The following is a 26,391-nucleotide window of genomic DNA, read 5'->3' on the forward strand; positions in this document are numbered from 1 at the left end:
TCCTGCGTCCCTGCGGGCACCGGTCCAGCCACCTTCATCCCCGCAGGGCACTCTTTCCAAGATGCCACTGAGCCTGGGACAAGGGCTTCCAAAGCTCAGAGTTCTACCTTCCCATCACATATTTCATATTGCGGCAATGTGTTGATTTAAAAATTAACAGTGGGGCTTCCCCGGTGCCGCAGTGGTTGAGAGTCCGCCTGCCGATGCAGGGGACACGGGTTCGTGCCCCGGTCCGGGAAGATCCCACATGCCGCGGAGCGGCTGGGCCCGTGAGCCATGGCCGCTGAGCCTGTGTGTCCGGAGCCTGTGCTCCGCAACGGGAGAGGCCACAACAGTGAGAGGCCTGCGTACTGAAAAAAAAAAAAAAAATTAACAGTGAACTTTTTTTTTTTTACTGTGGGACCATCTTGAACCTCCCTCTGAAACACCGGGGGCCATCCCAGAAGGGCCAGAGCCCGGCGGAGGGTCGGCTGATGTAGCAGGGACGGTCCAGTGGACATTTCACTCGGCCGGGCAAGTCTCAACCATTCTGCGGTTCACGTTCCTGTTCTGAGGGTGGCTGCTGTATTCTTTGTGATGCATGGGGGCAGACAAGGCTGCCTGGCGGGATTACCGGTTCACTCAAGGTCAACAGCGGGGTGGAGGTGAAGCCAGGGCGGGGCTCCTGAGCAAATAACCCCCACCCCTCCTCTGTGGATCCGCGAATACCGTTCCTTTGTCTTCTCCGTTATAACCACAGAGCAAGAATTTTTACAACTACAGCGCTTACATTTTAATGAAGAGCTGGGCGTGTCCTCCAAGATCTCGTGAGACCACTCAGACGCCAGGAAACAAGGAAATTCAGGTAGCGTCTCCTGCTGTACCTGGCTCTACCACCCAGTTATTTTCCTCTCATGAGATCCACAGTAGTAAATTTTATCAAGGAGGGAAGGAGAAAAACACCTATTAAGAAGAAACTTGCTGAATTAACCCTCTGTGCCTGTTCCTTTTCTGTGTACACAATTTATTGTGTACCGTTCCCGTGTTTAAGAACGGTGCTTTGAATGTCTGTAGCGTTCTACCTGTCCTAATGTTTCACGTGTATTATCCTCCTTCTTCCTGGAACACTGTACCATAGACAGAATAGAGTCCATTTTCCCATTTAGGTTGAAGAAACTGAGGCTCTAAAACATCAAGTATTTGACTTGGCAAAGACCACAGAGCTAAGGGTCCAGGCTTGACCCAGCCTGGCCACCTGCTAGCCTGGTGATATTTGGGTAAATGATTTAATATCTTAAAGTGTCAGATCTGTCATCTAAAATGTAGGATAAGGATATCTAACTCACAGGCTTGTTGTGATAAATGGCTTCTATAAAGTGCTCACGTAAGGCCTGGCAGAGAGCAAGGGATTTAGGAACAAGTTCAAAAGATGACAGAGGGACACACACCTAACTGACAAAAAGTCAGCTGAACCGGCAAAACTCATTGTGTGGTATAGGACGAGTTGTCAGTAAATAAGGATGGTTTTCATAAATGCCAACAGAAGGAGGAAGGTCTAGAATTGCTTCTTGATTATGACTAGGGCAAAGGAGCCTGGAGAGAGGGAGACGTTGGAGGACACCGTGGCTTAACCGTTCAGGCTTCTTTCTAGCCCGTGCCGTGCGTAGCCTGTGCCCACGTTCGACCAGAACCCACCCAAGGAGAGTGTGTGGAGGCCTCCCCCGCCTGTGACATCATCTCCTAACACGGATCTTTAAGGATAGCGTTTCCTTAGCCTCCCTGATCGTGTCCCTCACGTTGAGTGTACCGATACGTGTATGAGTCAACAGTCTTCATTCCCCTCATAGACGGAGTCATTGATACTGCTGGCGGTAACATGAGTTAGGCATCTGTAGAAGCCGTGAGTTGACACTGGCACTTGCCATGGGGATTTCTTCATCCGCGAGGTCTGTCGGTATTCCCCTGGGGCCCGGCAGCTGTCTCAATTTTCTGTTAAGATTGAGATGAAACCATTACACTGGCTGATGGCATTTCCTCTACTTGGAGGGCATGGCTGGTGCAAGCATGCGGTGCGTCTGTGACGGGCCAGCACTCTGCCTGGAGGGCTCTGAGTCTTTCATGGAGACCCCACACGCTAGGCTGTGCTCACAAATGGCACCAGCAGCACCACTTCCTTCCTGAATTTCCTGGGTCCCCTGACGGGTGAGCAAACCGCAAACATCACCTGAACTTCTCCACCAGCTGTTAACGCCAGACTCACGTTCCCAGCCAGTGACACCTGGAAACGTCTTCATCGACTTGGCCTTGTCACAGCTGAGGCAAAGCCATAAATGTCTGTATCATGTCTGTTGCAGGACTCTGAGAAGCTAAGTGTACGACACGTTCCTCCACAGACCCGGGAGCTGGAGGATGAGGGTGTGAGCGCGAAGCACTTTTGCTCTGGGGCGGTGAGTCCTCCTTGGAGTTCAGCTCACACTTCTTCCACCAGCGCCCCTTCCTCAGGAAGCCCGTGAGCGAGGGCTCTGCTCCCGTGAAGAAACCCACACCTCAAACCACAGGACCATCAAACGTTTAAGGAGGAAAGCAGACACTCGTGCTCTGCACCTCCGTGGCTCAGTGCCGGGCAGACCGGGGCGTCTGGGGCCCAGGGTCAGCACACCTGCCGGCACACCGGCGGCAGGAAGGCAGGCTGGTTCCGTCCCTACCCAGGAAGCTGCCCCGCAGGGGACGGCCCACAGCCAGAGGCTCACGGCTGGCCTCCCGGCTCCAAACACGCCCGAAGCAGGTCCCGGAGGCACACGCGTGGCCTGAAACGTGGTCTGAAGACTTCATCTCGTGTCTCATTTCTTACGTTCGCCAGCATCTCTGTGGATCTCTCAAAAAGCAATCCCCAACTAGGATCGCCACGCAGCTCGGCGGGTGAGTGGCCATACAGGCGGGTGACGGGCTGGAGCAGAGCGGGAGCCCCCTGTTCTAACCTTGCTGCTCAGCATGTGCAAGGAGAAGGTCCCTCTGGGCTCGGCCCCTGTGCCGAGCAGAACAGGCCCAAAAGTTTCAGGTAGTGGCCTGGCACCGCCCTGCCAACCACTGAGCCGTCCAGGGGCGCCTGGTGTCGAAGGCTGAATTGTGTCCCCCCCAAAAAACGATGTGTGGGTGCACTAGCCCCCAGGACCTCGGGATGTGGCCTTATTTGGAGACGGGTCTGTACAGAGGGGATGGAGTGACAACACGGTCATATGGGTGGGCCTCAGCCTGTGCCTGGCGTCCTTATAAAAGGGGGAGTTTGGAATCAGACACAGGCAGAGGAAGGATGACATGTAGACACGAAGGCCGAGGAGAGGGCCTGGGACAGACACCCCCTCGAAGCCCTGAGGGGCCAGCCTTATCATATCCACCCTTGTCCTGGACCCCGGCCTCCAGATGGTGAGGACACAGCTCTGTGGCCTGGACGCTCCCGCCCCCGGAGTCGAGGCTCCGTCTGGGCCTGGCTTTCTCACAACATCCTGTCTGCCCTTTTCACATGTCTAAGGTCTTCCAGTTCCCCACGTCTTCAATGAGGAGGCTGACCGAGATGACCAGAAAGTTCCTACCAGCTAAAAAATGTTAGCTTTCTATGAGAAAGTTAGCCAATAGGTGTGAGGTGGCCCCTCATGAACCTGGGAGAGGGAGGGGAAGGAGGGGGAGGGGGGGAGGGGGAGGGGAAGGAGCGGGAGGGGAAGGAGGGGGAGGGGGAGGGGGGAGGGGGAGGGGAAGGAGGGGGAGGGGGAGGGGAAGGAGGGGGAGGGGGAGGGGAAGGAGGGGAGGGGGAGGGGAAGGAGGGGGAGGGGGAGGGGAAGGAGGGGGAGGGGAGGGGAAGGAGGGGAGGGGGAGGGGAAGGAGGGGAGGGGGAGGGGAAGGAGGGGGCGGGGGAGGGGAAGGAGGGGGCGGGGGAGGGGAAGGAGGGGAGGGGGAGGGGAAGGAGGGGGCGGGGGAGGGGAGGAGGGGGAGGGGGAGGGGAAGGAGGGGGAGGGGGAGGGGAGGGAAGGAGGGGAAGGGGGAAGGGAGGAGGGGAGGGGGGATGGAGGGGGAGGGGAAGGAGGGGGAGGGGGAAGGGGAAGGGGGAGGGGAGGGGAAGGAGGGGGAGGGTAGCTCTGCAGAGAGGTCCCGGCAGCCCCGGTGACTGCGTGGGAAGAGGCTCCGGGACCCAGCCCTGGGCCACGGTGGGCACGGCGGTGACACCAGGGCACCGTCCTCGTGCCTGGAGGGCAGGATGGCATGCAGCACGGTGTGCAAATGTTTGCTGGCAGCACGCGTGTTGCACACACACAAGAACTCTGCATAATAAGAGCACAGACACCAAGCAAGCAAAACCGTGCCACCTGCACCGTTCTACCCGGAGACCATCCATCAACGGACCTCGGTTACGCATCTTCTCTGAGCGAGGGCCTGCACTCCCCCCACCCGCGCTGAGCTGAGGAGGGCCGGACACAGACGGCAAAGGGCGTGGCCTCGGAGGGCCCCTGTCGGGGGCAGCTCACGCATGTCGAAACAACCTGACAAAAGTCTGTGTTCTATTGAGCACAATGCTGTCACCAAAGCAATCCCGGTCTCCATCTGTGCTGACCAAGGGTGGACAGGGGGTGGACACAGGTGTCACCTTCCGCTGACAGTCACAGCACCTGACAGGGACCCAGACTAGTACTGCTACACGTCTAAACTGAACTCTAATAAGGAAAGAATCGCTCGGTTGATGGAACAGTGGCCAAACCACCTTAAAGTTCTGAGTTGCCAAGAAAGAGAATGCTAGGCATTTAACACATAACCAGATGAGGGAATTTTGTTCCAGAGACTCCAAAAGGGCGCTGAGCCAAAGAGATGGAAACCCTAAACGTCAGAGTTCTGATGACACAGTGGTAAATATCCTGAGTAAGAAAACGAGAAACAGACATTCAAAGAAACCAGGGTGGTCCGCAGTGTAAAAGATCACATACGAAAGACGGAATCGCGCACGTAAAGCAGGATCATCAGAAAGGCTGACGTCCCGAGTGGGATGGTGCAAAATACACAGGGGATAACAGGAGAGTCTGTGCACCTGTGTTTGTTTAAACCGAATGAAGCCTCTGTCTGGTATAGATGAAATCATTTTGGTAGATAACAAACAGAAAATCTATTCAATTACAGTTTCGCTGTGGCCATCTCTATCAGAGAATACCTTTTCAAACCAGCAAGGACAGAGAAGAGGTAGTTAGGGGGTCGACAGATGCTGGGGGACGATGTTCACGGGCAGGTTCTGGTCTCCGGTCCCGTGACCAGAACAGGTTCTGCGAGTCCTGCAGGTGCTGGCCACGTCCACGGCGTGCCCTCAGGATACACAGTCTGGCCACGGCTGGTTTCGACCTCACTGTGTCCCTGGGCCTCTGGGTCTCGGGTGCGTGACCAGAAGGGGGGAAATAGCGGGCCTGGGAACCAGGCAGTCAGCTTCCCAAGGACCAGGCCAGCCTCCTGACTGGAGAGCTTGTGAGGGTTTTGAGGGAGGGTGGCCGCCAGGAGGAGAGGAGCTTATTAGGGTCAAGTTATGTCGGAAAACCAAGGGGGTTGTTCTAAAGTTACAAAGGCTAGAGAGACGCAAAGTCCAAAAGGCAGTTATGAAGCTTGATTGCGTCCTAGTTAACTAACCGCTGTAGATGATATAACTGGAATATTTGGGAGCACTGGAAGATGGAGTGGAATTAGTGGCTAATAGGGGATTACTGATTTTCTTAGTCACAACAATGGGGTCATGGTTATGTAGGAGAAGGTCTTTACTTTTAGGAGACACAGGCTAACGTATTTAGATATCACGATGCCTAAACCCCGCTTTGAAATAGTTCAGCCAGTAAAGAAGTAAAGCACACACACTGATCACACAAAAAAGGCAAAATACGGAGCGGCAGCTGTGTGGACTCTAGCTGGTGGGAATATTGGCGATCATCAAATTATCATTTCAACCCGAGGATTTTAAAACTTTTGCAATAAAAAGTGTATGGGGGTAATTATGCCAAGCTGGCGACACTGCTTCTTTGCAAAGTGCCTCTGGACTGGCCGGCAAGGAATCCCCCGGGGTCAGGAGGGCAGGGGGCAAGCCACGTCGCCCCCTGACGCCCCGGCTCACCTCTGGCTCCAGGCTCTTGGGTGATGGTGTAAATGGGACACTGCACACCTGGCCTTTTGCACGGTCTACTGTGCGGGGATCTCCTGGTTTGCATGGGAGGGCGGCAGGCAAAGAGGGGCTCACGGAGCAGCCACTGGAATGTTCCTTCCTGGATCCGAGTCCGTCTGAGGGGGGCCTTGGTAGGCAGCGCCCTGTATTCATCCTGTTGAATGTGGCTCTGTTCATGACTCGAAGGCAGGTAAAACATGTTTATAAAATGTGCGGATGGCAAAAGGCTGAGGGTGACCGTGGTGACCACAGGTCAAACCGCCCTTGACTTTGAACAAGGATTCGTTTATCAGCAGTGAATGCAGAGTTCAATTCCGTATAAGGATGGACGGCTCGGGGCTGTGCCCTGTGACGTGCCCATTGCACGATGAACGGAAACCGGAAACGTGCGGGTCAAGGAGGACACACAGCCCGTCGCGGCCCTTCTGAAGGCTGTGATCGGCCTCTGGGCGCAGAAACCAGAGCGGGTTCAGAAGAGGGGCCCAGCCCCGGCTCCCGCCTCTGCGAGCAGCATCGGGACGGGGAGAAGCACAGACACCAGGTGACAGGAGGTTGGATGTCTTACACATCCAGTGGCCCAGCTTCAAGGAAAGGAGTGAAGAGAGGGCAGAAGCCGAGCCTGAGTGCTGAATTCTGCAGACAGTGGCACGGCCCCCAGCCCGCAAGCAGCCCCTCTGCCCTGGGGAGGCTCCGGCGGGGCGCTCCCACAGCCCAGGGACCCATCTCCAGAGGCTCCGCACGTGCACAGCCCCACGGGAAGGCCCGGGCGCCTCCTCCCCGTGTCCCTTCAAAGCTCTTCAGTCTCCGGCAGCCCAGCTTCCGCTGTGATGTAGCAAAGGAAAAGCCGTCACAGAATTGGCTGGGTAGTTTCTTGTCGCCACCAGCACACCTACAGCCTTCCCAAATCCAGAGGCAGTTACTCGGCTGGTTCAGAGGCCGAGAAAAGGGAGTGACAAAAAGACAGCCAAGTCAGCAACTCATCTGGACACTTAACTTTCTCGTGCAGCCGTTTCATGTGAGGGGAAGAAAATCCTGCTTGCTTGTCGGATTTAGGAGAATTTCCCACGACTGATGGCTAGAGGCTACGCAGGTCACTCAGATGTGGCCGAACCAGAATACTCACTGCAGGGATTCTGCTGGGAGTTGGGAAAAATATGTAAACCAAAGGTTTGTTTGGAAATAGATTGTTTTCTGTGTGTTTCAAGGGAAGCGATGCTTTGTCAAGTACCGTGGGCCTTGGATGTATTTTAGACGTTCCTTCTGTGGAAGTTCGAAATCTGTGTTCATGTTCCCGACTCAGAAAGTCTCAGGTGAGTCCACAAAAGCACAAGGGGGGTGGTATCCCATCAGCACAGGGCACCCGGGCTCGAACTCCAACACCCTCATCTGTCCGACAGGGGGGAGATGCAGGAGGGTTGGGGGGCAGGCCTGGGGCGCTCGGGGGCCGCACTCGATATGCTCAGCCTGGCCGCTGACCTTTCTGTCACACGTGGCCGAAGCCTGGTGCCACCAGGTGATGTGGCTCCCGGGAAGAGCCGGGCCAGAGTCGCTCTGACCCTCACCCGGCCCGTCTTCCGGGCAAGGCTGGGGGCCGAGCTGTGAGCTGGGCGAGCAGCAACGCCCGAGAAAGCTGAACTGCGAGAAACAGCATCACAGACCCTTCTGTCAATCTTCACGTGCCTGTGTCTTTGGCTTTACATTCTCTCTGGTTTCATCTCTAAGTATTCCTGTGTCTCTGTGTCTCTCTCTTGTTATTATAACTCAGAATCACAAACATTTTTCTGTTTAAGATGGCACACCAAAATAGCATCATATTCCTGTTTTTATTTTAAAAAACAGATGAGCGGAATATTGCATAATTCTTTTTAAAAAGGCAAAAAAAAAAAGAATTTAAAAATTAAATTCTTCAAACTTCTGAGCTATAGAATTAGACCTAGCGCATGGCCAGCCAACATCTCATGAATGCTAGTTGCCTTGTCCTTTGAAAGACAATTCACTTGTAGCTAGAATCTCCGGGCTGTCAGGGATGGGAAAGTCGCTAGCCCGGCCGCCCTTGGATTTCCCACCAAACCGCCAACTGGGACGTCTTCCAGCCTCAGCTGGAACGGCCCTCGTGTTGGCGGAGGTTGGGGGAGAGACGTTTCGGGGGCAGCAGACGAGCAAAGATGTGGAGGGGCTGGGAGGAGGGGAGCCTGCACACTGCCGGACCGGGCGGGGTCCAGGTGGGTGGCCCGGGGGGCCGCTGACCAGGGAGCCAGGCAGTAACTCCACTCTCCCAGGTGGAGGATGGACATGAGGAGAAGTGGGGCAGGAGCAGAGCTGCTTCATGGAGGGAAGTAGAGGCAGGAAGGTGGGGTCCAGCCAGGGGCAGGGGGGAGCAGAGTGGGCCGGTACCGTCAGATCCAGAAATGAGGGGCCTCGCTGGAGGTGACGGGAGAGGATACGGCAAAAGGAGCAAATGCAGAGAGAGATGGCCCCGGGGTTTCCATCCCGAGCCCCGAGTGAGGCTGAGTGACACAGGTGGGTGCTGCGGGGAGCACGTCGGACACACGACGCTGTCGTGAGCACCCCACTGTCCCCGGCTGGGGCGTCGACGTTGGCTTCAGGGAGCAGGGCGCGTGGAGGCCACCCTGTCAACACCCTACGCTCCATCACGGACCATTTCTGCGCCATAAGGAGTGAACAGCCGGACAATACGGAGCAGGTTGCAGGAAGAGGCAGTGGTCCTACCTGGTGGAGTTTGGCGAGACCAGTAAGAGTTTAAGTGAGGCCATCGCCTGAGGGTCCTGCCTGGGAAGAGATACCGGTGGAGATCTGATGACAGGATTTCCTCTAAAAGTTAAGGAGGCAGGAGTGTGGAGGACAAAGGTGGGGACGCACTTGCTGGGACTGGACCTGCGCATCTGGGGAGGCTCTATCTGCCCACTTGTCTCTGCAGGGTACTGGCCCCTACTTCCTGCAGGACCCCGGAGAGGCGACAACCTAGGTCAGGCTCTGGGATGGCCATGCCGGTCAAGAACAGCAGCCTCTCTCAGATAACGCCCAGCGCCAGAGTCCAGCCAGGAAGGCGCTTCCTCTTCAGAGCCCTGGCTCCGGCCCACGTATGGCAGGCCCGAGGCTCTGGTCCAAGGGCTCCAGGGCCCTGGTCCCCGCGGGGCTGAAGCGCCACCCCCAAGGCTGAAGACAGGACACCCTACGTGCCTGAGGTCCTGGCCTGTGGACCCATCGCTGACTCGGCACAGAGCCCAGCAGCCGGCCGGGCTGCAGGGAACGTGGACAGGAATGTGCTGTGTTGTGGTTGGCTTGGTGGAAGGGATGCTTTGAACTTGAGTATTTACCCTACAGGGCCTGACACCCGAGGAAGCCTCCAGGCCTGGGAGCACGCTGGATCCAGGCTGACGGTCTGCCCCCAACACCTCATTATTTAGGGTGTAGCACCCCCTAACCTGGATCCTCTCTGAGGACAGTGGCCAAGCTTGGTTGACTGGGTGACCCAGCGTCTGTCAGCAGCTCTTGCCACAAGTAGGTGCTTAATAAATATGTGTCAGTTACTGTCTTTTCTTCTAAACATAAAACTTGTAAATCGCAACAGCTCCTATTTTTAGAGCTCTTTAGGGAAAAGGCCCTCAGACATCACAGAACTAGTCTGAACACTGACTAAACAGTTAGAAAAAACCCAGAAGCAGCGTATTAAGATTTTACAAAGGTGTGTAATTCCCAGGCTGGGGTCTGGAGCAGCCCAGGTGTGTGTCTTTGCTCTCGCTGTCCCGTGAGCAGGCATGGAGTCGCTGCCACTTACTACGAGACAGAACATTGCTGCTGTGTCTCCCAGGCCGGGGGGCGTTGAGATGGCAGCCCGGCCGCGCCTTTGGGTGGTGCCAGGCTGGTCCCCCACTGGCTCCACAAGGCTGGGACGGGGCTTGTGACCCCAGGCGTGCTTCCCTGCGAGGGGTCTGGTCTTGCCTGTGAGACCCAGTGTGGCTCTGCTGAGCCCTCGAAAAGTCAGCCCACGAAGTTCCTCCTGCCATGTGTGAGGTTTGCATGCATCTCTCCCGTCTTCCGTTACCAAGACAGTCACTCGTGCAGTCGGCATTTACGTCAGACACTTTGGTCACAGACACTCCTCAGATCCCCTCCGCCTGCAGGGGGATGTGTAGCAACCACAGCCCAGAACGGCCTGGAACCTGCTAGGACACAGGAGGCTGGTGTCTCTAGTAAAGTGACAGGAGGAGAGGAGGTGCAGGTGGGTGGGAAGACGCAGACTTGGCCCGCCCCTCCTTTAGTCATCCGTGGGCCTCCGCGCCTGTAGGTCGCTTGTCACCTCACGCAGTGTGAGACTGCAGGGCTGGTACCTTCCTGTGTCCCCGTCTCCTGGCAGTGACTCCTGGTGACACACTGTCGGGCTGAAGTCTGCTGGGGCACCTGTGTCTGCTCCTGCTGTGCCCACAGCCTGCCCGGCCCACGTGACTGCCTGTCAACTCCTCATGGCCCTGAGTGTTCAAGGACGATGGTGTGAGGCCAAGTACAGGTGAGGATGAGGCCCCAAGGGTTCAGAAACGAGCCTCGAATCCCAGGGCAACAGCAAGTGCTCGCTGGAATCTCTGTGTCCCACCCGTGGCTCCAGGACTCGGCCGCGAGGCCGAAAGGAAGAAACGGCTCTGTGTTTCGAGGCTGGTGTCGGGGGCAGGCTCAGAGGGTGGTGGTCTCCCTGCCCTTTACGTGAGACGAATGGATGGACCCAGACAACATCATACTAAGTGAAGTAGCTCAAACAGAGAAAGAAACGCCACATGACGTCACTTACACGTGGAACCTAAAATATGACACAAACGCCACATGACGTCACTTACATGTGGAATCTAATATACGACACAAATGAACTTATTTACAAGACAGAAGCAGACCCACAGATACAGAAAACACACTTATGCTTACCAGAGGGGAAGGTGGGGGGATAAATTAGGAGCATGGGATTGACATGTACACACTGCCATATATAAAATAGATCACCCACAAGGACCTGCTGTACAGCACAGGGAGCTCTGCTCAGTATTTTGCAATAACCTATAAGGGAAAAGAATCTGAAAAAGAATATCTATCTATCATCTATCTATCATCCATCTATCATCTCTCATCTATCTATCTATCACCTATCTCTCATCTATCTCTCATCCATCTATTATCTATGTATCATCTATCTAGCCACCCATCTACTTATCTATCTATCCATGTATAACTAAATCACTTTGCTGTACATCTGAAACTAACATGACATTGTAAATCAACTACACTTCAATAAAATAAAAAAAAAAATGAAGTGAGAGGACGTTTGCTGGCAGAGAGGGCAGACGGGCAGGAGGGGAGGGCGCTGCAGCCGCGCGAGCGCAGCGGGAAATCCCGGGGGGCGGGGGCGGCCCATCCCCACCGCCACCGGCCGCCCTCCCGGCCAGAGCCCCGGCGGTACGTACAGGTGAGCACTGCGGGGCAGCGGTTCTTGGTCACGTTCTCCTCCCTCTGGGCCACGAGCGAGCTGTCGGGCTCGGCCTGGTAGGCACACAGAGCCTCCCACTCCTTCTCCAGGCGGTTCTTGTTCTTCAGGTGGTCCTCCATGTAGGCCTGGAGGGAGAACGAGAGTCAGGAGCGCCAGCCGGGAGGGCGCGGGCCCCTGGCGGTGACGGGACGCCGGGCGGCCCGTGGGATGCAGCCCACAGTTCCCCTGCTGGAGGGGGGTAGGGCTGGCTCGGGGCCTGGTGCAGGGCCGAGGGCTAACCAGACGCAGGGGGTGCGGCAAAGGCTGCCCCGTGCTTTGGTGGTTGGTTTAAAGGTGGTCAAGCTGCGTTTGCCGCGGTGCCAAGGGGGGCGGTGAGAACACCCAGCGACCGTGAAAACAGACGCACACACCGCAGACCAGGTCTGATGCGCCAGCCCAGAGGTGGGATGTGTGTCCAGCCAGGAGCGAGGTCACGGGATGGGCGCAGTCAGGGAGGCTTATGGCGCCGCACTCTGTGGGAAGAGGTTTAACACGGTGCGGGGGAGGGGCAGGCACGCGTGCAGGTGTGTCCGGTGCGGCTGGGGACAGAGAGAGCCCAGGGGCCCTGAATGTCTGGCTGGGCATCCAGGCTCTGAGGTCAGGAGTGAGGGAGGTTTGGGAGCCGGGTCTGCCTCTGTGCTTGGAGACACGCACAGGAGGACCCTGCTCTCTGCGTCAAAGAAGGAACGTGCTCAGATACACGAAGAAGCTACCACCGTGCTACACGGAGGAAGCGAGCTGGAGCTGGGTTAAAAAACAGGGCCAACAGAAACGTGTTTGTCAGTAACTCCAGTCTGAGAAAGCATCTCCGTTGTCATGCTCTGCACTCAGTCTCATTTCTTTTTCCCCATCTCAGAGAACCACTGCTTACCAGCAGATACTATGATGCAATAATTGTCTGAAATAGTTTCAGTGAGAACTACGGAACACACTGTTTGAAAACTCTTGTATGAATCCAAGCAAAATCGTGTCCAAGTGGTTTCTCTTGGACAGAAACGGAAACAACACCCTCCCAAGATCCTCCAGAGCCTGGGCCAGGCGCTCAGCCAGGGGTCCCGGTGGCGACAGCCTGGGGGGGCGGGGGTGGACCCTGCCCGGCACCATGGCTGCCGTTTAGTCCCCAGATGAGGGCTGCCTATGCGCCCAGGCCCCCGTGCATGGAGGGAGCACAGGTGTCACCAGCGGTAACGACAGTCCTGCCACTCGCCACACATTCGAGGGTAGGGAGCTCAGACGGGGCCTTCACTAGGGCTGCCCCCGCTCCCGTTTCTGTTGGCACAGAAGTCATTTTTCTTGAAACTGGCTGGCTTTTCTGAACCCACCGGGGGTGCGGCATTTAAGACACTGGGCCGCTCTGATGTGTGCAGCGTCGCATGGCTGGCGGTGTTAAAAAACAAAGACGACAAACCGAGTATTTGACCCACAGCTGCTCTGATCATAATTTGTCACTTGTCTGTTGGCAGCGATACTAGGAGAACTGGATGGGGAAACAAAGGCCTCCAGAACGTTCCCTCCACAAAGACTCCCAAGCCCGTCCTGCCTACTCACCTTATTGATCTGTTCAGTCCAGAAATGACCATGATTTTAAGGAAGAGCATTTCAAAGGACCAACCCGGGTGGCTTTATTGCGCCCAAAGGAAAGAGCGGTCCCATCCTCTAACATCTTGCTTGTGGGTCTTCAAATATGCCCGCACGGCAAAATGAAACACACACGCACACGCGAGGCCAGGTCTCCAGTGGTCAGACACCCCGATGTCCGGCCAAAGCTTACACCTGTCCCACGTCACCCCGACCCCTCCATCAGCCCCCTCGCCCACTCACTCCAGCTGGCCACCCGGCTCGGATCATCCCCCCCCACTGCTCTTGGCCGCCCTGGCTCATCGGCACCCACTCCAGGGGACAGAGAGGCATGAGAAAAGGAAGGACACTCCACCAGACAGTCGTGCTGGGGTCCCACACTTCTCAGGGAAATGTTGACTACAGCGACTTGAACTGTCTTGTATTATTCATTCAACAAACACCGACTCTAGTCCATGTTGGTCTGACTGGTGTGTGTATCAATGTGCGTGAGCTGAACCAGAGCTCGGAAGCCGGGTGCCTGGTGGGCGATGTTCCAGGGGAGAAGTCACCCTCGGGGCCGCCTGGCCCAGCAGCTGAGGGCCCCCCTGGCAGGTATGGCTCCGGGAGGGCCAGCGACGGGGCCCTGGGTGACGGTCACATATCCCTCAGCCCCCTGCTCCAGCCGCTTAGGGAACCAGCAGATGGTCTTTTATGCAGAAGACCGAGAACTGTGACCATGAACCCCTTTTCAGGGACAGACTGTGAACCTGAGAAGCTCACCCTCATCGGGAACAGAAACATCGTAGCAGTTCTAAGTGCCCGGCCACTGCCAGCCCCTGGTGCCCACATAGCTCACAGGTTTCTTTGGATCGGGAAGAAGCAAACTTAAGGGCACAATCTAGAAAATGTAAACACAGAATGCTTTCTTTTGGGACAATCATTATGGAATATCAGATACATATTTCTTGTACCAAAGTTACCCTAATAAGGATGACACTTAAGTTTGGGGAAATACCAACTGGCTTATTATCTAGCTTAAAATACGGTGTGTGCGGGGGTCCCCGGGAAGGAGGGGTAGTTCTGGGTAAAGTGTACAGTCTCAGTGCTTCTGTGGTTACTTTCCCCAAGACTTGTTAATGTACGGTCTTAAAAATGGATGTAAGGGCTTCCCTGGTGGCGCAGTGGTTGAGAGTCCGCCTGCCGATGCAGGGGACGCGGGTTCGTGCCCCGGTCCGGGAAGATCCCACATGCCGCGGAGCGGCTGGGCCCGTGAGCCATGGCCGCTGAGCCTGCGCGTCCGGAGCCTGTGCTCCGCAACGGGAGAGGCCACAACAGTGAGAGGCCTGCGTACCGACAAAAAAAAAAAAAAAAAAAAAAAAAAAAAAAAAAAAAAAAAGGATGTAAAACTGTTTCTGGCAAAACGATTTGGGATCCTCACTTTTCTTTGGAAAATACTCTGTTCACAAAATCCATCGTGAATGAATGAGCTTCTTTCAATAAAATGTGATGGATTCTAAAATGATAAACCTTGGCAGGTTTAATCAGGTCTCAAATGTTGCCTGCAAAAGGGGCATCGGATATTATCTTAATTCCTGTAAACGGCAGCTGTGTGAATTTTCACATTTATCTTAACTATGGAAAGTGAAATCACACGGCAAGTTCACTTGAATTTCTAAACTTACGGCAAGGAGTATAAACTGGGACTGTAGTAAGCAAGCTTGAGTGACACAGGGAGGAAACAGTAGTTATGAACGTTATTACTTTGTTTCATTGAGAATGAACTCGTCTAAAGATACACTTGATTACATTAAAACTGAGATAAAGTTTTCATCCTTTCAGCATGTATTACTACAATAGTCTGTGTTTGCCCTGCTCCAGTCATTTCAATTTGACCTATTCTTTGTTTTCCTATTAGTATTTTTACAAAACATCATTCCTATTCAATGGACATGACTCCCATCCACGTCTGAGGAGCTTTTGCTCTTCATGTTTGTGGATTAGATGTTTTTCTTCTGAGACATGAGGGTATGTTTCATGTTGTCAGTCAGGAAGCTAGGCCTTGGTAGTAAACTAACGTGTTTTATACAAATACAAAACCTGCCACCGTAGCTCAATACTACGAGGCCCCTTCTCTTCAAGGATGTGAGAACAGGTGTAGCGATCCTCCCCAGACACCATCACCGCCTGGAATAATTAGGTAAGTTAACATGAAATTTAAACGCGATGCACGTTCTTCCCCCAGACTGTAGGTGTGCTAAAAGTTGACATTTAAAATACTTTCATTTAACGTGTGTGTGTGTGTGTGTGTGTGTGTGGTAGGAATGGGAGGAGGGCTTAGTTTAAAAAAACAACTAACTTTTTTTTTTTATTTTTTTTTTTTTATGCGTTACGCGGGCCTCTCACTGTTGTGGCCTCTCCCATTGCGGAGGACAGGCTCCGGACGCGCAGGCTCAGCGGCCATGGCTCACGGGCCCAGCCGCTCCGCGGCATGTGGGATCCTCCCAGACCGGGGCACGAACCCGCGTCCCCTGCATCGGCAGGCGGACTCTCAACCACTGCGCCACCAGGGAAGCCCACAACTAACTTTTTATTCCATAAATAGCACATGTAGAAAATGAAGGAAAGCAGAATGAAAACAGAAGCTGCTGATAACGTCTCCACCTGGAGCTAAACAGTAAGGCCTGGGATAAACTCCACCATTTCTGGCACATGTGTGAGCTGCTTGTTTTCTGTTCTGACAACCATTGCTTAAGCTTTGGACGACATCAGTATTATAGATTTTTCTTATTTAAGTTGAAAAGATGCTGAGATGAGGGTCTTATAGACACAGAACTGCTGGTGTCCTCCTGCCGCCGTGGCCTCCTCCTCCATCCTCCCTCACATCCCCTTTCTGGTTCCTTCACAGGCTGGCATTTCTGGTCACAATACCACCTGCTTCAAAAGCCACCAATGGTGCCCAGATAGCATTGTCCTTTGTCCAGACTTCACTTTACTAACCTGCGACTCCGTCCCAATAAGAACACGTCCCACTGTTTGAAGCCTCCCCCGTCACCATCATTCTGGACGCTTTCTTCATGCCGATTGTTCTGTCATGAATCTACCCAGAAGTCCAGGTCAGTACGGATGCGTCCTCCTCCTTCGCGCCCATCACCGCCTTCTCTCATCTTGCTTTCCTACAACCCGCCCCCGCCTCAGACACTAGTTTAAAAACTGCATTTCCGTCACGTGGATCCCAGTTGGCTTTGTGGGCACCAGGCCCTCCCTCCTCTCATGAGATCACTTGCTCAGGGTGGGGCCCGTGTCACATGCACTTAGCACACAGTCAATATGTGTTGAATGACTGATCATAGCCTGGAAAATTCTGTAAGAAATTTGTGCTCCAGATAAAAATTGTATATTGATGGCTGGCATGCCAAAAAGTTGGCCACTGAATCTTCTGAAACTTGGAAGAACTGTCCCCAAAAGTACCAAAGGACTTCGGAATGTTTCATTAAATACTTCCTGCTGCTTTCTTCCTTTCTGAGTTAGCCAACAAACAGCTTCACAGTTCATGTCGACGGGTGGCTCCAAGTCCTGACGTTCCAGTGACAGCCCCAAGGTCGCGGCGGTCTCACAGATCTGGAGAAGGAGCCCCAGGTCAGAAAGCGCTTCTCCCAGACTCTCCTCCTTTTTGATCTTAACCATCCTCAGCGTCCAGGTCTGGCGCTGTCTCCCTGAGATGCTTCTGTGGACTCCTGTGCCCTCAACGAGTGGCCCTCACTGGGGACGTTCCATGCACTGTTACTAGCGTATGGAGCCTGTCTTCCCCATGGGCCGTGAGCTCCTGGGGGTGAGGGACCCGTCTTACACCAACGTCATCAGCCTGCACAGAGGAAGCTCTGGGATACACAGAGCAGAGCACGACGAATCACCAGCACTGTAGCGGGGGGCCAGCCAGGTGAAGGGGATCCCCTGCCATGTCCATGCAGAAGACCTCTGTCAAGTGGAGTCAGGGCTGAGCACCAGTTGGTTCAAGTTGAAGAGCTTATACAGATGAGTTGTGACAGCTACCCCGGTTCTTGAAGAACGTTTGGAAGTAAGTAAGTCTTTAATGTGGAAGAGTTACTCGCTACACTCAGCTAGATTTTGGGTGACAGGGGTGGGGACTGCAAGGGTTCTTGGCTGGAAGGACACAGCGTTGTGTTTCCATACTCCTGGAGCCTGTCAGGGGAATTTCACTCGAGCTAATTCCAGATGAGCCCTGAGTGCAAAGGTTTCTAAAACCTTCTTGAATTTGTGATACTTTTCAAGGGCCTAGGTTTGATGTACTTGCATAAAGATAATCCCCATATCCCGAGGTTTCAGACTATGGGTTTTCCAAGTTTGTAGCCGAACCGGCTGACGCTGACCTCGTGACCCCCGACCACACAACATCATCATTTCCAACAGGCTGAAGGTGGACCTGCATTTCTTCTGAGTCTCTTGCTCCTTGAGGATGGCGTCAGCTTTTCACAAGACCCATTTCATGAGCTGTTGGCTCCGTCTAAGGTTTTCCTCTTTAATCTGCCTCTCACTTCCGACTTCATCCTTCCAACTGCACAGCTCACAGCCCCTTTTCTAGCCCACACAATTCGACCGTTTGGGTAGGAAAATGACCAAGAGTTTCTGGGGCAGGGGGACCACGTGCCACCTGATGACTTTTCAGGAAATGCTCTCGCGTGTTGAACAAACCACTGGCTTCCACGTTTACTGGAATCATTTTACACAGAACCCCAAAACTTGTGGAACAAAAGTGTTCCTGCCATTATAAGGTGGAGACTTGTGTCCACAATTGTTATTATCACTCAAATATATTCTGCACTGTCTTCTGATCAAACTGTCAGCATCTTCAGGTCAAGAAAGCAATTCCTAGGAATACGGAGCATTTGGGTTATGGAGCATAATAGGGTTTTGTTAATCACAGGATCACTTTGTATCTTTGGGAGATTAATTTTACCCGTCACTCACAGAGTCTCTGTGAATGCCTAAGGGAGCTTTTCCGATAGGAAGGCAACCCTAATAAAATGGAGAAGGCATTCGGCTTGACGTTGAAAGACTTAACGATGTGATAAACAAAGAGGTTTGGTCCCCACACAACGACTTTTCGGGCAAACCGTCTAACCTCACTGACCCTTAATTTACTGCTACATGAAACCGGGAATCATAGTACGTATTTCTAAGGTGGTTCTGGCGCTTGACTGAGTTAATATATCAACTCTACTTTGTAACTATAAAGTACACACAGATGGAAGGGATGGTGATTCTCATTAGAAAATCTCTTAATGTCTCTTCTATATTCTGTGACTACACGGTTCTGGGGACATTTACCATTATCGAATGAAATATGATACGTTAAGTCTCCACAACTAGCAGCCGCCGACCGCAGCTTGAGTGTAGAACTCGAGGGGCGTCACCACGGACAGACGCTGTTGTCGGTGTGGTCAGCCTTGCTGGATACTATTAAAGCGATGAGAAGCAATGCCACTAAGTACATAGTTCGTGGTTTCAACACCGCTTCTGATCCACAAGGGACCGTGGTCCTTCTAACAAGCCCGCAGTTTCCTCACCGCGTGGATCTCGTGGATCCGGCCCTGGAGCTCGTCCCTTCTACGTGCTTCTCATCGCTGGTTTAAGAGGGAGGCGTTTCCTGACCAGTCTCGAGGAGTCACTGGAAATGCCAGTTTAGGAGATGATGGACGTGAAGCTGAGCTGCTGATTTCTAGTGTGGAAAGCACTTGTGATGCCGTGCGGGGCTCTGCCCCGGCACCTCAGATCATGTCGGGATCTGGACTGTTTCACAGGCACCATTTTACCAGCGTCAGCATCAAGGATCAGTTTTCAGGGTCACAAGGAAAGAATCCCACTTACTAAAATCTTCTATTTCACCACATGTAACAAGGGCTTTGGGCCATGGTTGCTCTAAGAACAGCTGAGGGCACCTGGCTCCGCGGCCCCCCTGGCCGCCTCCGTGGTGCAGGACAGGCGTGCTGCTGTCCGCCTCCGAATGGTGGGAGGATGGGTCTGGAGAGCTGTGCAAGTCCGTCTGAATCCAGCCCGCAGAGCTGGGATCCCGGCTGCCAAAGTGCTCAACCAAACCCACTTGGGGGTGGCCGCGAGAGCCCGGGTGGACAACACGGTTTTCGCTCTGTTAAAAGGCACAGAAATGACGTATTCTGGCATCTCTTACCGCTAGCAATGAGAGGGTGACATACTGGGAGGGGCAAGAGGACTTATTAAAGAGAATAATGAAAATAACCTTTTAACACAAAATACTAGAACTCATAAGGATGGTGGACCATTGCTGAAAACAAGCAAACTAAGATCCAGTTGGCACCGTGTCGCACTGATCAATACAGTTGGAAACCAGCAATGTCAGCATCAAACCGTGTCCGCACAGATCTTGGGAGACTTCTATTGCTTTGTGAGTCTTCAGACGTGAAACAAGTAGAAACTGTCCCAGTGAAAGTTCATTTCACAATGATGCTGCCAGAAACAAGCTTCTTCCTCTGAGGAGCAGGTGTAGTAAAGGAAGGTGGGTTTTTGGAAGATCCAATTATTATTAGGAAAGCGTTGTCTCTCTTCCCTTCTCGGTTTGGGTGCCTATTACAACAATCAGACCTTTTGCTGGAGTAAGAGTACAGCCATGTACGTTCCCTTTCCTTGTGAGGGGACCATAGGCTGGTGCTGTGAAGTCAGGCAGGGTTAGATGAGTGCTTTTAAAAGCAGCAGTAAGCTGACTGCTGCCATCTGGGGAGACGATGACCTTTTTTCCTTTAAAAATAATCATTGTCACCCGTCTTCATTAATACATTGAAGGGAAATGTTTATGCTACATGTTTGAATGCCAAAAGTAAGACATTTAAATTCCAAGCAAAAAATATGAAAAGATGAAAGGAGAAATTAGATGGGGTTAATTGTCTGGGCTTAGTACATACGGACACAGAGACGCGGGAAGAGCAAACTGCTTGATGAAGAAGGTATTTTGGTCGTCTATAGATTGCTGCTAAGGTATTTGGAATTAGAAATTCAAAGTAGTCCGTTCAAGCTCAAGGAAGGACAGATACGGTTAAATGATCAGAGGGTAGTTTTGCTTTTTCTCAGCTTAGGAAAGATTTGCTTGAAATGGAATCACAAACCATACAATTGTATTCGAAATACCATCTGACTGCAATAAAAATAACAAGTGAAGCTCCGCACCCGGTGACTCACCCTCTGTTCTCACACCTGCCCAAGCTGCCCAACGTCTCACCTGTCGTGGGGCTCCTGGTCGCACCGGATAGTTAGTTAAACACGCACTGCTTTATCGCCTTCAAACGAGGAACTTAAGATGCAGAGCAGCTATGCACACATCATATTAAAAAAAAAAAAAAAGGAGGGCTTCCCTGGTGGCGCAGTGGTCGAGAGTCCGCCTGCCGATGCAGGGGACACGGGTTCGAGCCCCGGTCCGGGAGGATCCCACATGCCGCAGAGTGGCTGGGCCCGTGAGCCATGGCCGCTGAGCCTGCGCGTCCGGAGCCTGTGCTCCGCAACGGGAGAGGCCACAACAGTGAGAGGCCCGCGTAACGCAAAAAAAAAAAAAAAAAAAAAAAGGAAAACACGCAGACCCAGACCAGGCCAGCTCAGCGCACGGTCCTGCGTTGGCAGCGTGGGGGTCACTTGCGAAAAGTCAGCACTGTTTGGAATCCAGCCTCTGGGTCATGTGTACTAAGCCTCAAGGAGTACGAACGGGAGCAAAGGAATTAGAAAGAATAAATGAAAGACCATTCACGCGGTCTTTTCTCTTTTTATTACATTTTAGGTTATCACCTCCGTGGAAATTTGTTTTTGAGGAGGAAACACTCCCACGTGAACCTGCAGTGGGCAATTCGCTTCCTTTATCCTAGTGAATTGGGACGTGGTTAAAAACAGATGAAATTGACCAGCAAAAGCACCGGGCGTGGGCAGCAGAATTGGCTTCACTGATAAACGGGAATCAATGGCGTTTCTTCCAAATCCTTCCCCGAAAGCTGTTTCTCAAGCTGAGCTGTTTTGAAGACCGCCTAGGATCTTTGCAGGCCCAGCGACCCCTGAAAACTGTTCTCACGCTGCCTCAGTGTGACTTAGAAACGTGCTCCCGTTCTTTGGGTGGTAACCAAGCAGGCTGTGCGGTGATAGAGATTTTGAATTGTTAAAATAGTAGAGAAAAGTTCATATGCTTCCAAATGCAAAGTCTTTAAGAGTAAGTCCCCAACTTAACACTCATTTTAGGTGGAGACAGTGGGCAGGAAAACCCCAGGACAGAGAAGCCGCATAGAAGGAGAAACAGGATACGCTGCGTTGGTTTGGAGGCTGTGAACCGTGGATTATCTTGTTTTGTTTAAAATCCTTTTTCTAGTTGAAAAATAAAATCTGTGGAAGAGCTAAGAAAACAAATGAAAGCTTTAAAGCAGCGGTCCCCAGCCTTTTTGGCACCAGGGGCCAGTGTCGTGGAAGACAGTTTTTCCACGGGTGGGGCTCGGGGCATAACATTCTTTGTGCGTTTTATTTCTAGTATTAGTACATTGTAGCATACAATGAAAGAATTATACCACTCACCTTAATGCAGAATCTGTGGGAGCCCTGAGCTTGTTTTCACTTGCCACTCACGGATAGGGTTTGGATACGAGTCTGCAAGCAGGTGATTTCTTATGGTCTCTGCGCAGTCAAACCTCTCTGCTGACGATGATCTGCCTTTGCCGCCCCCCAGTGCCAGCGTCACCACCTCAGCTCCACCTCAGATCGTCACGCACTGGCTTCTCATGAGGAGCGCACAGCCTAGATGCCTCGCACACAGTTCACAGTAGGGTCCACGCTCCCATGCGAATCTAGTGCCGCCGCTGATCTGACAGCAGGTGGAGCTCAGGTGGTCACGCGAGCCATGCGGAGCGGCTGTAAATACAGATGAAGCTTCACTCACTTGCCCGCCGCTCACCTCCTGCTGTGCGGCCCCAGTCCCTGACCAGCCACAGACTGGTACTGGTCTGTGGCCCACGGGTTGGGGACCCCTGCCTCAGAGAATACCACGTGTTTTTACAAAGCACTGCTGGGACAGTTTCCCCGAGAACAAGTTCCTTGCTCCTATGTGGCACTGAGACGGGGTGCATGCACCCCACGTGCTTTTGGAAGAGTGAAGAGAAGGAAAAGGCAACTCCTCGCAAAGCAGTGAGTTAAGAGGACATGAAAACTAGTTAAATCTCTATTTTTTAGAGCTTAACTAATTGGAATCTTCAATTACTATATTTTTATTATAATAATTTTGAGTTTTGGTATTCTAAATCTAGAAGAGTCCAGACTGTGAGAAAGCATGCCGATTGTAAGAGACAGTTTTCTGTATGACCTGCAGGGTGTTTCCTGGGGTCAGGAACCCCTGAGCCTACCCTCCAGGTCGTCTCCATGGAGGGCTGTGCCTGTGAGAGATGCTCTCAAAGGCCCTCGTGCACTGAATCACGTGCTCATCAAATCTCTTTGTGACCGGCACTCGACTTAATTTATAGATTTATGGAAAAGGAAAATCACAATTTTATGAAGACTCACAACTGAAACCCTGGTGGAAAGTGTTAAGAATGGACACATTCTGTTCCAGAAATGTTCTAATTAGTAAACTTTACAAAATAAGCAACTTTGTCCTTACCACCTCCTCTTCCTAAATAAGGGAAAGGCTCGTTCTTTTATACTACTGAGAGTTTGTTTCATGCTGGGTACTTCAGTGCGATATAATTTCGGGTGTGTGCATAGGAGAGGGCGACAAAGGTCTTCTGCAGAAATGCTGAGAGAGAAGCCACGTGAGAATAGTAACGACAACGATAACTTCACTTCGTACTTTCGGGCTGTCATTTTCAAGAAGCTCAAAGAATTTTAAATGAGCAATTTGATGAACCTTATTATATCATTTAACATCTTAAAAATTAAGGTTATATGAACATAGGCAAAATATAAAGGTAAATACTTATAAGCAATGGAAAATAATTAAGAGACTTATACCCTATTTCCATAAATGTACAGCTATTTGTATTTAAACTGAAGACAAAAGAGGTTTGCCTGGCATTATGAGTGAAACCAGGATTCCGCCTCTAATTGTGGAAGAGAGAGTTAAGAGTTGCAGTGTTATTTCAGGCTCCCGCTCATTTGTTGGTGGGTTTGGCCATTTATTTGTTCATTCAACTAACTTCATCAAAAGCATGTCAGATGAGCTGGGGATGTCGTATGTTCTGAGGATCCAGCAGGCAGCTGGTCGGAAACACTGTCCTCATGGGCCTGGTGCTTTGGCTGGAGAACAGACCACATACCAGTAGCTACACAGAATTTAGAAAGGTAACTTCAGACAACGGTAAGTGGTAAGAGGATGTAAAACAACAATGTAAAGGCGACTGGGGTGGAGGGTGGTTGAGGAGTCCAGGAAGGGAGGTCCCTCCTGAGAGATGGGAAGGGCCGGAGGCGCAGAGGACGGTGGGTGTGTTCCAGGAGAGAGAGGGTCCTGGGGGGGAATGGGTCCAGCAGTTCTGAATCAGAGAGGAGGCCAGGGTGGCCGGGGCCAAGGGAGCTTGAAAGCCGGGGCGGCTTTCATACAGGAAGGGGTCTGAGGCTTATTTCAAGAGCAACGTGAAGCCCGCGGGGAGCTTCACGCAGAAGAGGCACGTGACGATAAAGACGCTTTGAAAAGGTCACGCCAGCTCCGGGCAGGGACCGAGGACGCCAGCTGGACGTTCCCGCAAGGGAGCTCAGGGCCTGGGACTTGGGGGACAACGGTGCAGGCAGAACTGCGAGGATTTACTAACGGAGCAAATTAGAGGATTTGAGTCGGTTTAATACAGATCCTGCGCGTTTCGTTATCCAGCCTGATTCCTTATCCTCCTAAACGTCTGCAAACTTAGCAATTGTCTAAACCCCCGACCCCTCACACAAGCACAATGAGGAAAGGTTTCATCTCAGAAACAAGGTCGCAGCTTAAATTCACCAGAAGTCAAAAATCTGGGTAGAAATCTGAAAATTCCATCAACAACTCTGATATTTCTCACAATCTTCATGCTTTGTTACCTGGATGAAATGTTCAGATATTTGATGAGACTAGTTTTTATCTTAGCTGTTCTACAAAATCTCATTGAAGATCAGTTTGCCCAAAGTACCACAGAAAACTGCCAGCCAATAGCTTAACCCAAACTTAACGCGTAAAATCAAGCGAACAACTAAAGCAATGTGGAATATTTAGATCTACTTAGACAAATAAGGCAACTATTGAAATACAGAGGTGTGCGAGCATGTGTGCATCTCCAAACACAAACACAGCCACGTCAGAAGCACGAAGTAACCAGTCACAGTCCTGGGAGCAAATTCTCCCCGGTGGGTGGGAAATACTGATCAGCTCTTCCAGATCACCTGGGTTCCACGTATTCAATTCCCACAGCAATCGTGGACTGGTTCCCAGATGACACAAAAACAGCCTCTGAGAGAGTCGCACATTGGAGTAACATAGGCCCAGCGCGTTCAGACATATTCAGATGAAACCAAGATGTTCCTAGGTTTGAGAAAACGAGGACTTTTAAGACACGACAAGAGCGCACACCTGTACAGTGTCATCTGCTGCTCGCTCCCCTTGGGTGCTGCGTGGGAGGGAGCCCAGCGCTCCCAGAGAACCACCCGGAGCTCGCGCCCAGCTGCTCTCTCCAGCCTGCGTGGGGCTCCAGCAGGACCGTGAGCCCAGAGCACGCGTGGGATCCGCCCCAGGCCCTAAAAGCGACGTCCCTGCCAGACCAACCTTCCAGAGCTTCTGGAGATCTGAACATTGCTTTTCTCCTGTTCACAGGACACCGGGCTCTAACTGGGTGACGCTATAAACTGGGTATTTTAGTCCCTGCCATCAACTCAGTGGGAAAAACCAGGACAAAGAAATAAAGGTAAGATGCGTTTCCAGGCGCTCACAGTGCGCCCGTTGTTTTACCCCTCGTGGCCTCTCCGGCATCTGGTGCAGAGCCTGGCACGGCCGAGGTGCTCAAGAAACGCTTCCCGGATGGATGAAGGGTGCGCCACCCACTGAAGCCTGCCTGGAGAAGAGGCTCAGCTCCCGCAGCCTCGGACCCGGCCCCGGAGCCAAGGCCAAGGCTGCACGGCGGACACGTGGGCGTGAGTGACCACCAGGGTCACCTTGAAAGACATGGAACCACGGAGGCCCTGCCAATGAACCCCTTTTGGAAAAACGGGTCTCAGGGCTTCGTTTTACAGTTTTCTTCAACAATATTTACTGTTTACAATCTTAAATCGAACGAGCACTCAGCAGGGGGAAAGGCAGACTTCTATGCTATTAAACAAATTTTAACTTCTTGCAGAATACTCTCATATATTGTATTTTTTCTGCCTCGCTGTTTTCTCCGGCTACCTTACCAACCCTCTCACCTTCGCCAGGATGTTTGGGGATGTTGCATAATCTATTCCTGGGATGCACGAGCAGCTCTGGAGCCTATAAAATATTCATTCGCTTTCAAAAATATTTGCGCCCTGCTGTCAAACGTGGACAGATTCATGTGGAGTATTGGAAAATGGCTATTTTAATGGCAAATGCTTTCCTCAGACCTCTCTTTCCACTAAAACATTTTCTTCAAAATTATTTTCATAAGATGAACCATTTCAACATTAGCGGCTAATCCCATTTCATTTAAAACTCTGCTGATAAAATTCTTTGCTTGTCATTCAAATAGTAAGTAATAATTATAGATTTGAGGCTCCCATCTCTGGATTCATTAACGGTAAATTGCATGGAAATGTGAAGCATAAGGCAGCTTTGATACATCTCAAAATGCAATTTCCATAGCTTCCCTTGGCTATGTACAGTTAATTATACAGTTAATATGGGAAACATGTTAATGAAAGAAACATTATTCATCCAGACCACCTGCCTTTACCAAATATCTTTTGTGTGCTTCTCTTCTTCTTGTACTTTTGGTCTAAAACAGTAAAAAAAAAAAAAAAAAACCCCTCACAACGGATAATGTGGTGATTTTAAGCGTCAGTCTGCCAGGCTGCAGCTACTTCCATTAACACAAGTCGAAAGAAAAATTCGTTCAAGTTTGTGATATTTCTACTAGTTTCTGCCTTTTAGCAGTTTAAGATGTCTATC

At 52.0% G+C, this 26,391-nt stretch overlaps 1 protein-coding gene across 1 annotated transcript in view; it reads right to left on the reverse strand.

The window, feature by feature from the left end:
- Positions 1 to 26,391, reverse strand: part of PTPRN2 (protein tyrosine phosphatase receptor type N2) — a 523,279-nt gene that overhangs the window by 49,383 nt on the left and 447,505 nt on the right. The window contains exon 16 of the mRNA XM_065883635.1: positions 11,626 to 11,773. Coding sequence (XP_065739707.1) covers positions 11,626 to 11,773 — 148 coding nt within the window. The remainder of the gene's footprint in view (positions 1 to 11,625; positions 11,774 to 26,391) is intronic.

The sequence above is a fragment of the Phocoena phocoena genome, chromosome 9 (genome assembly GCF_963924675.1).
Source record: "Phocoena phocoena chromosome 9, mPhoPho1.1, whole genome shotgun sequence".
In the NCBI taxonomy this organism is placed as follows: domain Eukaryota; kingdom Metazoa; phylum Chordata; class Mammalia; order Artiodactyla; family Phocoenidae; genus Phocoena; species Phocoena phocoena.